At 50.3% G+C, this 11,485-nt stretch overlaps 1 protein-coding gene across 1 annotated transcript; it reads right to left on the bottom strand.

Annotated features, from left to right (window-relative positions):
* Positions 1-7,926: 7,926 nt before the first annotated feature.
* Positions 7,927-10,206, bottom strand: LOC105495377 (interferon lambda-1). Its single transcript, XM_011764819.3, has 5 exons — positions 10,021-10,206; positions 9,728-9,805; positions 8,494-8,643; positions 8,305-8,388; positions 7,927-8,209 (listed from the first exon to the last, which is right to left on the bottom strand). The coding sequence occupies exons 1-5, from the start codon at positions 10,189-10,191 to the stop codon at positions 8,084-8,086; spliced, it is 609 nt and encodes a 202-aa protein (XP_011763121.2). The 5' UTR covers positions 10,192-10,206; the 3' UTR covers positions 7,927-8,083.
* Positions 10,207-11,485: the final 1,279 nt, after the last annotated feature.

Genomic DNA, 11,485 nt, shown 5'->3' with positions numbered 1-11,485 from the left:
CCTTCGTCCCATTTTACAGACAAGAACCTGAACCACAGAGAGATGAAGTCACCTGCCCAAGTCCCTCCATCCCCCCCATGAATAAATAGCAGAGGTGGAAGTTTGATTGTACCCCTACACTATGCTGCCTCTGGGGTCTGTGTCCGGAGGCTGGGGTATGGCCCCCATGACCTTAGCTGAACTTGGATATCCACAGCCAGCCTGGTGGGCGCAGGCACAAGAGGTCTTGTGTTGCTCCGCCTGGAATCTGAGGGACCCTGGCAGAGGGCATGGAGGACGGTGTGGGGAGAGGAGTTTCTCAGGTGAGGCTGAGGGCTGTGGCTGCGGAAGGAAAGCTGGTTGGGGAGAGGAGAGGGACAGACATCCCAGCCCTTGCAGGGGCCTTGCAGTGCAAACGCCTTCCTGATCCTGGGGAAGAAGGAGGAAGGCTTCTTGCCAGTCAGGGGCCCCCTGAGGCCAGGGGAGGAGGAGAGAAAGACAGAAATAGAAACGGAGCAGGAGGGAGGGGGATGGATCTAGGCAGACAAGGTGGGAGGCAGCTAGGACAGAGGCACCAGAGAATCACAGGCCAGGAGGCTTCCTCACTCAGGGGCCCAACCACCCTCATCTGTGTCAGTCATGAAGACTCCCAGGTACTGAGGGCTTTTCACAAGCGAGGCACAGCGCTCCCAAACCCTTGCTGATGCACAGATAAAGAGCATGCAACCCAGTGCATGGCACATAATGCTCAGGAAATGGAGTTACTCCAATAATAAGCGTGACTACATTTAAAGTCTGCACAGGTATATGCAGTGTGTGCACACAATTTTCAAGATGAGGAAACTGAAGCTCAGAGAGGTTAAGAAGCATGTCCAAGATCACACAGCCAGTTAACAGCAGAGCCATGATTGGAAAGCTGACTGCCTCCAACCTGCACACAGAACCATCAGGAATCTTGTCTCTGATTCACTTGATAAAGCCTTATTGAGCATGCATTATGTAACTGGTCCTACGTAGAGGCTATTGCAGTGAACAATAGATGAAACAAAACAAGAAAGCCCTGCTCCGTGGTGCCTATATTCCAGAGGGAGGAGAAATAAACAAATAAGCAATTAAATGAGTCCGGGAGGTTGAGGTTGCAATGAGCCCTGATCGCGCCACTGTACTCCAGCCTGCGTGGCAGAGTGAGATCCAACAAACAAACAAACAAAACAAACACAAGTAAATAATTCATGTCCAGTGGTAAATAAATGCTATGCAAAGAATGAAAACAGGATGATGGCATAGAGAATGACTTTGAGGCCTACTTTAGATGGAAGGGTCAAGAAGGGTGATGTTGGAGCTAAATAAATTCATTGTGAGAAAAGCAGGGAAAAGCATTCCAGGCAAAGGGAATAGCATGTGCAAAGGCCCTTAGGAAGTAGTGTGCTTGATGTGTTGGAGGCAGTGTGTCTGGACTGAAGTGAGGAGAGTGAGAGGAGAGTAGGTGGGAGAAGCAAGCAGGTTCTACAGAACCTTATGAGGTGTGGTCAAGAGTTAACATTTTATTCTTTGGAGCCGTGGGAAGCCAATGAAGGGTCTTCACCAGGGATGGTATGTGGTCTGATTTCCATGGAGACCCCAGCTTTGGGGTGAGGTATGCCTACCTTCAAAACAGAATTGGGCGCCGGACGCAGTGATTGACACATAATCCCAGCACTCTGGGAGGCTAAGTTGGGAGGATCACTTGAGTCCAGGAGTTCAAGACCAGCCTGGGAAACATAGTGAGATCCTGTCTCTATTAAAAAAAAAAAAAAATTAAAGGCCGGGAGGGGTGGCTCATGCCTGTAATCCCAGCACTTTGGGAGGCCGAGGTGGGCGGATTGCCTGAGGTCAGGAGTTCGAGACCAGGCTGGCCAACATGGTGAAACCCCCTCTCTACTAAAAATACAAAAATTAGCTGGGCATGGTAGGTTCCTGTGATTTCAGCTGCTTGAAAGGCTGAGGCAGGAGAATCGCTTGAACCCGGGAGGTGGAGGTTGCAGTGAACCCGGGAGGCGGAGTTTGCAGTGAGTCGAGATTACATCACTGCACTCCAGCCTGGGTGACAGAGTGAGGCTCTGTCTCAAAAAAAAAAAAAAAAAAAAAAAAGTTGTGGGGGATTGCAAAGCTACAAGGAACAGGGGTTTAGAGAAAGGAACCCAGACTCAACCCCACCAAGACACTCTTCCTATGCATCTCTCTTCTTTGCTTGTCTCAGCTCAGATTCATCCCTTTCAACTGCATGTGGTGGGGAAAATGGTCATTTATTTACAGACACACACTCAATCTTTCCAGAGCCCAGAGATAAAATGGCAGAATCTCTAGTCCTAAGAGCAATCTCAGGGAAGGGCTCTTATTGGTCTGGCTGAGGTGACATGGCAACCCCGACACTGATTGCAGCATCCAAGGGAATGAATGGAATGCTTTGATTGGCCAGGTTGGGGATGGGTGGGTCCTATGTCCAGGTTGTGTGTCCCGGGCAGGAGGGATTGCTAAATATTAGGTCGAACCACATGAACTTGCCGTTTTTGTAGGTGAAACATTGTAGAGTATTGGCAATTTTATGTGGTTGAAGCTAAATACTCACCAGATAAAGTAGGATAAGAAATCTTGTTGGCTGGGTGTGGTGGCTCATACCTGTAATTCCAGCACTTTGCGAGGCCAAGGTGGGAGGATCACTTGAGGCTAGGAGCTTGAGATCAGCCTGGGCAACATGGCGAGACTCTGTCTCTATAAAAACAAAAATAAAACATTAGCCAAGCATGGTGGTGTGCACCTGTAGTCCCAGTTACTCAGGAGGTGGTCTCGAGCCCAGGAGTTTGAGGCAGCAGTGAGCTATGATTGAGCCACTGAACTCCAGCCTGGATGACAGAGCAAGATCTTAAAAAAAAAAAAAGAAAACAAAGAAAGCTTGTTGCTGTTATATGCTAGTCTCAAAAAAGAAAACAAAATTGGCCGAGCGTGGTGGCTCACGCCTGTAATCCCAGCACTTTGGGAGACCGAGGCAGGTGGATCACGAGGTCAGGAGATCAAGACCATCCTGGCTAACATGGTGAAACCCTGTCTCTACTAAAAATATGAAAAATTAGCCGGGCGTGGCGGCAGGCGCCTGTAGTCCCAGCTACTCGGGAGGCTGAGGCAGGAGAATGGCGTCAACCCAGGAGGTGGAGCTTGCAGTGAGCCTAGATCGCGCCACCACACTCCAGCCTGGGTGACAGAGCAAGACTTCCGTCTCAAAAAAAAAAAAAAGAAAAAAGAAAACAAAATTAAGAAAGCTTGTTGAGCATATAAAAGCAATAGAGGCTGGGCACAGTGGCTCATGCCTGTAATCCCAGCACTTTGGGAGGCTGAGGCAGGTGGATCACCTGAGGTCAGGAGTTCGAGACCAGCCTGGCCAACATGGTGAAACCCTGTCTCTACTAAAAGTACAAAAATTAGCCATGCATGATGGCGGGCGCCTATAATCCCAGCTACTCAGGAGGATGAGGCACGAGAATCACTTGAACCCGGGAGGCGGCGGTTACAGTGAGCCAAGATCATGCCACTGCACTCCAGCCTGGGCGACAGAGCGAGACTCTGTCTCAAAAAAAAAAAAAAAAAAAAAAAAATATATATATATATATATATATATATAGCAATAGAAACCCGGGTGTACTATGCTGAAAGATTTTTGGAGGAGGAGGTGATATTGTGGAAATGAACCAGGTGAAGACTTGGTCGTTGGAGAGTGTCCTAAGTAGAGGGAACCACTGAAGCAAAGGCCACCATGAGAGAGGACAAGGAAAAGCTTGTTACTGTGCTCTGGAGATGCAGTGCTTGCTCTGATTGATCAAATTGGAGTCATGTGTCCAGCCAAATGAGGGAGTGGGAAAGGAGGTCATTTCCAAAGGAAAACTGAAGAGCTATTACCAGGAGTAATGGATGCTGGTCAGGCAAAACTAAAATATATCCAGTTCAAAACCTCTTCCGTAAAGCCTTGGCATCTCCAAGCAGAGATCTGCAACCTCGTTTTCTTCCATTGCAACATTCATAATTGAAGAGACTCATATGCCTGGGCTCGGACATGTCCTATATGACTAAAATTTTTATGAAATATTAATTGACCACCTTCTCTGGGTTCAGTGCTGGCCATGCAGAGATGAATTCGTGGGGATACATTTGGCTGCAAGAAACAGAAAAATCCAATTAACATGACCTAAGCAATAAAGACATTCAGTTATGTCATCTAAGTAAGTGTGGAGTTAGGGGTTTCTGAGGTTTGGTGCAATGGCTTATTAATATCAGCAAGGACCCCGTTTTCTACTCTTTTGGTCTACTTTCCTCAGAATGATAGCTTCACACCCTAAACTTGTTGCCTTGTGGTCACAAAATGGTTGCCATAGCTTTGGGCCTCACATCCTTATACCAATGAACTAAGCCGGAAGGAAGGGAACAAGTGGGAAAGAGTTCTGTTTGTATCAAGGAAGAAAAATATGTTAAAATAATGAGAGTTAACAGCAACAAACACATGTATGGGGCTCACCCTTTGCCAAGCTGTGTTACATTTTTTACATAAATTACCTTTTTTTTTTTTTGAGACGGAGTCTCGCTCTGTCACCCAGGCTGGAGTACAGTGGCACCATCTCAGCTCACTGCAACCTCCGCCTCCTGAGTTCAAGCGATTCTCCTGCCCCTCAGCATACCGAGTAGCTAGGATTACAGGCATGCGCCACCATGCCCGGCTAATTTTTTTTTTTTTTTTTTTTTTTTGAGACGGAGTCTCACTTTGTCTCCCAGGCTGGAGTGCGGTGGCGCGATCTCGGCTCACTGCAAGCTCCGCCTCCCGGGTTCACGCCATTCTCCTGCCTCAGCCTCCCAGTAGCTGGGACTACAGGCGCCCGCCACCACGCCGGGCTAAGTTTTCGTATTTTTAGTAGAGACGAGGTTTCACCGTGTTAGCCAGGATGGTCTCGATCTCCTCACCTCGTGATCCGCCTGCCTCGGCCTCCCAAAGTGCTGGGATTACAGGCGTGAGCCACCGCGCCCGGCCATCCGGCTAATTTTTGTATTTTTAGTAGAGATGGAGTTTCGCGATGTTGGGCAGGCTGGTCTGAAACTCCTGACCTCAAGTGATCTGCCTGCCTCAGCCTCCCAAAGTGCTGGGATTACAGGAGTGAGCCACTGCGCCCAGCATAAATTAATTTATTTAAGAAGCCCTTAATTTCATGGTCACTCTGAGCTGCGAGGGAACCTGGGAAAGCAGGTATCAGGCAAAAGAGACAGAAATTCGTGTCCTGGGCGGGGCACCATGCTGCCCCCTACCCAAACTGAGGTTCTGCTAGTCACAGACTTTATAATGTAGTGGGAATGGTTGTGAGGTTGTGTGTGAATTTTTAAAAAATTTACAAATAACTTTTTTACGTTTAACTCCTCTTTCTTTCTCCCTCAGCTTCCCTTCCCTCCCCTCCCCTTCCCTTCCCTTCCCCCCCTTCCCTTCCCCCCTCCCCTCCTCTTCCCTTCCCTTCCCTTCCCTTCCCTTCCCTTCCCTACCCTTCCTTTCCCTTCCCTTCCCTCCTCTCTCTCTCTTTCTTTCTTTTTTTGAGACAGTCTTACTTTGTCACCCGGGCTGGAGTACGGTGGCACGATCATGGCTCACTACAGCCTCAACGTCCTGGACTCGAGCCATCTTCCTGGGACTGGGATTACAGGCACGTGCTACCATGCCTGCCTAATTTTTGAGTTTTTTTTGTAAAGATGTGGTCGCTATGTTGCTCAGGCTGGTCTCTAACTCCTGCGCTCAAGCAGTCCTCCCACCTAGGCCTCCTAAAGTGCAGGGATTACAGGCGTGAGCCACCACACCTGGCCACATTTAACTTGCTTTTGGTTATCAAGGAGAATGCTTCAACTTTTGCCCGTTGGTTGTATGTAATTTCTGCATATGCCTGTACTTCTGTCCTCTGACTCCTAATCAAGAAAATCCTCAAGAATGCAATGGAGGCCAGGCGCAGTGGCTCATGCCTGTAATTCCAGCACTTTGGGAGGCCGAGGCGGGAGGATCACTTGACACCAGGAGTTCGACACCGGTCTGGCCAACATGGTGAAACCCCGTATCTACTAAAAATACAAAAATTAGCTGGGAGTGGTGGCACGTGCCTGTAGTCCCTGCTACTCGGGAGGCTGAGGCAGGAGAATCGCTTGAACCCAGGAGACGAAGGTTGCAGTGAGCTGAGATCTTGTCACTGCACTCCAGCCTGGGCGACAGAGCCAGACTCCGTCTCAAACAAACAAACAATACAAAGAAGTGAGAGTTATAGGATGATAAGAATGGAATTTTGTTCTGAAACCCCTGTAATGTAACAAAAAGTCAACCATTCAGAAACTTTGTTGGGGCTGGGGCGGTGGCTCACGCCTGTAGTCCTAGCACTTTGGTAGGCTGAGGCAGGAGGACTGCTTGAATCCAGGAGCTCGACACCAGTCTGGGCAACATAGCGACACCCCGTTTCTACAAAAAATACAAAAATTAGGTGGGGGTGGAGGCACACACCTGTAGTCCCAGCTGCTTGGGAAGTTGAGGTGGGAGGATGGTTTGAAACTGGGAGGTGGAGGTTGCAGTGATCTGAGATAGATCTTACCACTGCACTTCAGCCTGGGTGACGGAGCCAGACGCTGTCCCCCTCTCCCCAACCCCCCCAAAAAAACTCTGATGGGTCATTTTGGTAATAAATTTCTCGTGACACACCTCACAGTGAATTGTGATGGGCTGGTGGCTGTCTCACCGTTCCAATGATTTATTGCCTTATAACAAACCAAACTTACTGGCATAAAACAAATATTATTATGCTCACAGTTTCTGTGGGTCAGGAACTTAATCAGGGCCCAGTGAGGATGGCTTGTCTCTGCTCCAGCTGGGACCTAGAGTCATGTAAACGCTTCTTCACTCGCATGTTTGGTTCCTGAGCTGGGGTGAATCAGAAGCTGTGCTGGGATTATCATATGGAGTACCTATATGTGGCCTCTCTGTATGTCTGGGCTTCCCACAGCATTGCTGTTAGGTTCCAGGATGTAGCACCCTGAGAGCTTTTCTTTTCCTTCCTTTCCTTTCCTTTCTTTCTTTCTTTTTTTTTCTTTCTTGAGACGGAGTTTCACTCTTGTTGCCCAGGCTGGAAGGCAATGGTGTGATCTTGGCTCACCGCAACCTCCACCTCCCTGGTTTAAGTGATTCTCCTGCCTCAGCTTCCCTAGTAGCTGGGATTACAGGTATGTGCCACCACGCCTGGCTAATTTTTGTATTTTTGGTAGAGATGAGGTTTCTCCATGTTGGTCAGGCTGGTCTCAAACTCCCGACCTCAAGTGATCCTCCCGCCTTGGGCTCCCAAAGCGCTGGGATTACAGGCCTGAGCCACCGCGCCTGGCCTTTTTTTTTTTTTTGAGACAGAGTTTCGCTCTTGTCAGTCAGGCTGGAATGCAGTGGTGTGATCTCAGCTCACCACAGCCTCCACCTCCCGGGTTTAAGCATTTCTCCTGCCTCAGCCTCCCAAGTAGCTGGGATTACAGGGGCATGCCACAACTCCTGGCTAATGTTTGTATTTTTAGTAGAAACAGGATTTCACCATGTTAGCTAAGCTGGTCTCAAACTCCTGACTTCAAGTGATCTGCCTGCCTCAGCCTCCCAAAGTGCTGGGATTACAGGTGTGAGCCACCATGCCTGGCAGTGCACACACATACTTGCACACATGTGGGCATGAACATGCACAGTTACGCATCTTTGGTTAGATTCAAGTTTGGGCAGACACTCATTTACATACAAATACACACACAGTCACAGAAGTCAGGCACACACAAATATATACAATCAGTCACAAATTTTGCCTGCATCACACAGACATCCACACCCAGTCACAGACCCACAATCGCACACACACTCAAGGATTCACCTATCACAGAAGGTTCCAATTCCTTGTTGTTTATTTGTGCATAATGTATAAAAGTAAAACAATAAACTCAGTCCTATGTCTCAGTCAGGGCTGTAGCTTCATAAATAAAGGGTGAGAGGAAATAATTTAAGGAAGGAGTAGGGCTCAGTGCATAAATAAGGTGTGGGGTGTCAGGTGGATTCGGGATGGGTTGACGTTCTCAGACACAGGTCCCCATTGGCGACACATGTCAGGTCCCGTATGAGTAGGCGGAAGAGGTTGAAGGTGACAGACGCCTCAAGGCAGCCAGGGGACTCCTGTAGGGGAGGAGGGGATGGGTCACGGGCTGTCCCAGGGTCTGGGCTCCTATTGGCTCCTCAGACCCTGGTCCTCCTCTTCCTGGGTTGCTCACCTTTTCGGAGGCCTCCTGGAGCCGGTGTAGCCAGTGGTGGAGGCGGCCCCGGGTCCTGGGCCCTGCTGTGGGCTGAGCCTGGATCTGTGGGCAGAGGAGGGCGGTGTGTGAGGCGGAGCCTGAGCCACCACAGGGGAAGGATGCTGCTCAGAACTCACAGACCTGAGCGCCCAGGCCCCGATGACTCACACAGGCCTGGAGCTGGGAAAGGATGTGCTTCAGGGTGTGAAGGGGCTGGTCTAGGACGACCTCTAGGGCCGAGTCAGTGTCAGCGGCAGCCTCCAGGACTTTCAGCGTCAGGGCCAGCTCAGCCTCCAAGGCCCCGGGGCGCTCCCTCACCTGAGGAGAGGTGAAAAAGAGCATGTGAGGGAGAACAGGCAAGAAGACCCAGTTAGTGGGGACAGGTAGGCAACCCTGGGGAAGGACGGTGACACAGTGCATGTGGTGGGGACAGGTGAGGGGTCTGGGGAGAAGGAGGCAGGAGGGGGAAGACTTGAGGAAGGACACAGGGGAGGCAGGATGGTCAAGGAGGCAGGTGAGAGGATAAGTGAAATGGAGACAAATGAAAGGGGACTTACGGGGGTCACAGAGGTTCCCTGGGACAGGGTGGGGACGGGTGAGGAGAAAGCAGGTTGGGGCGCAGTGAGAGAGGGACAGTTGCATGCACAGAGAAGAAGGGTGCGGACAGGTGTGGTGGCTCACGCCTGTAATCCCAGCACTTTGGGAGGCCGAGGCAGGTGGGTCACCTGAGGTCAGGAGTTCGAGACCAGCCTGGCCAACATGGTGAAACCCTGTTTCTACTAAAAATACAAAAATTAGCTGGGCATCATGGCACATGCCTGTAATCGCAGCTACTCAGGAGGCTGAGGCAGGAGAATTGTTTGAACCCGGAAGGAGGAGGTTGCAGTGAGCCAAGATCATGCCACTGCACTCCAGCCTGGGCGACAGAGCAAGACTCTGTCTCAAAAAAAAAAAAAAAAAAAAAAAAAAAAAAAAAAGAAGGGTGGATGGAGGGGAGCATGAGTTGGATGAATGTCAGTGAAAGATGATGAGGGACAGGTGACAGGGGCGGGTGAGAGGGAGAGGGAGTCAGTGTTGGGAACAGACAGGGGGAAGTGGAGTAGGATGAAAGGCACAGGCGGGGGACAGACTGGGGACATTTGGGAGAGAAATGAAGAGTGAGAGTGGAAGTGACAGGGACAGGTGAGTGAGCTAGGGCAGTGGGGCCAACGGGAGATGATAGAAGGGACCCAGGGGAAGGACAGAGTCAAGAGAGCTGTTGAGAAGTGGCAAGGGCACAGGACAGGGGAGGAGAGGTCCAAGAGAGTGAAGGACAAGGGAGACAAAGAAAGCTAAGGGGCCACTTAAGGAGAGAGGGGAAAGGGTCAAGGGAAGGGTGAAGGGGGCCTGACTTCCAACTCACCTGGAGAAGCCTTAGGTCCCAATTCCCGGGGAAGACAGGAGAGCTGCAACTCCAGTTTTTCAACTTGAGGGACTCTTCCTAGAGAGTAAGGGCAGGGGTTAGCCCACAGCAGGATGGCTGGAAGCTAGCTTCTAGCAGCAAGGATCAAGTTAGCCTGACAGCATAGGTTTAACCCAGTGCAGAAAGGATAGAGGTTCGCCATAGTTGGAAGGCTAGAGGCTAGCCCACGGTAGCAGGGCAGTAACTGGGACACCTGTAGAAGTGGAGGTTAGCCCCTAGCAACAGGAACTCACCAAGGCGTCCCTGGCCTTCTTGAAGCTTGCCAACTCCTGCGGTGACAGAGATTTGAACCTGCCAATGTCGCAGCCCTTCCCAGTTGTGGTGGGCTTGGAAGTGGGGACAGGGCCTGCCACGGCCAAGCCTAGCACCAAAGTCACCAGCACCACGATCCAAGCTGCAGCCATGGCTAAATCGCAACTGCTTCCCCAGCGGCATGGCTCTCTGCTTTTTAGCCAGGCAAAATGAGCAATCCACGATGATGTGTGTAAAGTGAAAAGGTAATTGGAAATGAGAATTTCCACTTTGACTTCAGAGGCATGAGTGGGTGGGGCCAGTCTGGGAGCCTGGTGAGGGAACAGGTGTGGGCGGGGCCAAGTGAGCTGGGAGCTGCATCAAGAAGGAAAGAGAAACTGAAATCCTTAGAACTCTCTGGGCAGCTTTCAGTCAAATGGCCTTGAGAAGTCCCTGATGGAGGCTGAGATTAGGGATAAGACTACCTGAATGGCAGGGAGAAAGCTTCTTTTTTATTCTAAATTAGCCAGGAGTGGTGGCAGGCACCTGTGGTCTCAGCTACTCAGGAGGCCGAGACATGAGAATCGCTTGAATCCGGGAGGTGAGGTTGCAGTGAGCCAAGATCATGCCACTGCACTCCAGCCTGGGCGACAGAGTGAGATTCTGTTTCAAAACAAAACAAAACAAAACAAAACAAAAAAAACCTAGTTTTTAATTTTATTATTATTATTATTTTTTGAGACGGAGTTTTGCTCTTGTTGCCCAGGCTGGAGTGCAATGGTGCAATCTTGGCTCATTGCAACTTCTGCCTTCCAGGTTCAAGCTATTCTCCTGTCTCAGCCTCCTAAGTAGCCGGGAATACAGGTGCGCACCATCACGCCTGGCTAATTTTTGTATTTTTAGTAGAGACTGGGTTTTACCATATTGGTCAGGCTGGCCTCGAACCTCTGACCGCAGGTGATCTGCCTACCTTGGCCTCCCAAAGTGCTGGGATTATAGGCATGAGCCACCGCCTTATTTTATTATTTATTTATATTTGTAGAGATAGGGATCTCACTATTTTGCCCAGGCCAGTCTTGAACTCCTGGCCTTAAGCCATCCTTCTGCTTCAGCCTCCCAAAGTGCTAGGATTATAGGCATAAGCCACTGCTCCCGGCCAAGAAGGAGCTTCTGCCATTGATTTAAGAGTGTCCCATTAACAGCCGGGCACGGTGGCTCAAGCCTGTAATCCCAGCACTTTGGGAGGCCGAGGCGGGCGGATCACAAGGTCAGGAGATCGAGACCATCCTGGCTAACATGGTGAAACACCGTCTCTACTAAAAAATACAAAAAAAAAAAAACTAGCCAGGCGAGGTGGCGGGCGCCTGTAGTCCCAGCTACTCGGGAGGCTGAGGCCGGAGAATGGCGTGAACCCGGGAGGCGGAGCTTGCAGTGAGCTGAGATCTGGCCACTGCACTCCAGCCTGGG

Source organism: Macaca nemestrina, chromosome 20 (genome assembly GCF_043159975.1).
Source record: "Macaca nemestrina isolate mMacNem1 chromosome 20, mMacNem.hap1, whole genome shotgun sequence".
NCBI classification, from domain to species: domain Eukaryota; kingdom Metazoa; phylum Chordata; class Mammalia; order Primates; family Cercopithecidae; genus Macaca; species Macaca nemestrina.
The sequence above is the reverse complement of the archived record's forward strand: the minus strand, read 5'-3'. Positions and strand labels throughout refer to the sequence as shown.

What these genes read in the sequence shown, in the direction of transcription:
- LOC105495377 (XM_011764819.3), bottom strand. Translation starts at nt 10,191, where the DNA reads ATGGCTGCAGCTTGGATCGTGGTGCTGGTGACTTTGGTGCTAGGCTTG. An exon ending in AGAAGGCCAGGGACGCCTTG is followed by an intron (nt 9,806 to 10,020) that starts GTGAGTTCCTGT and finishes CTTACTCTCTAG; the next exon opens with GAAGAGTCCCTCAAGTTGAA. An exon ending in GGGACCTAAGGCTTCTCCAG is followed by an intron (nt 8,644 to 9,727) that starts GTGAGTTGGAAG and finishes ACCTCTCCTCAG; the next exon opens with GTGAGGGAGCGCCCCGGGGC.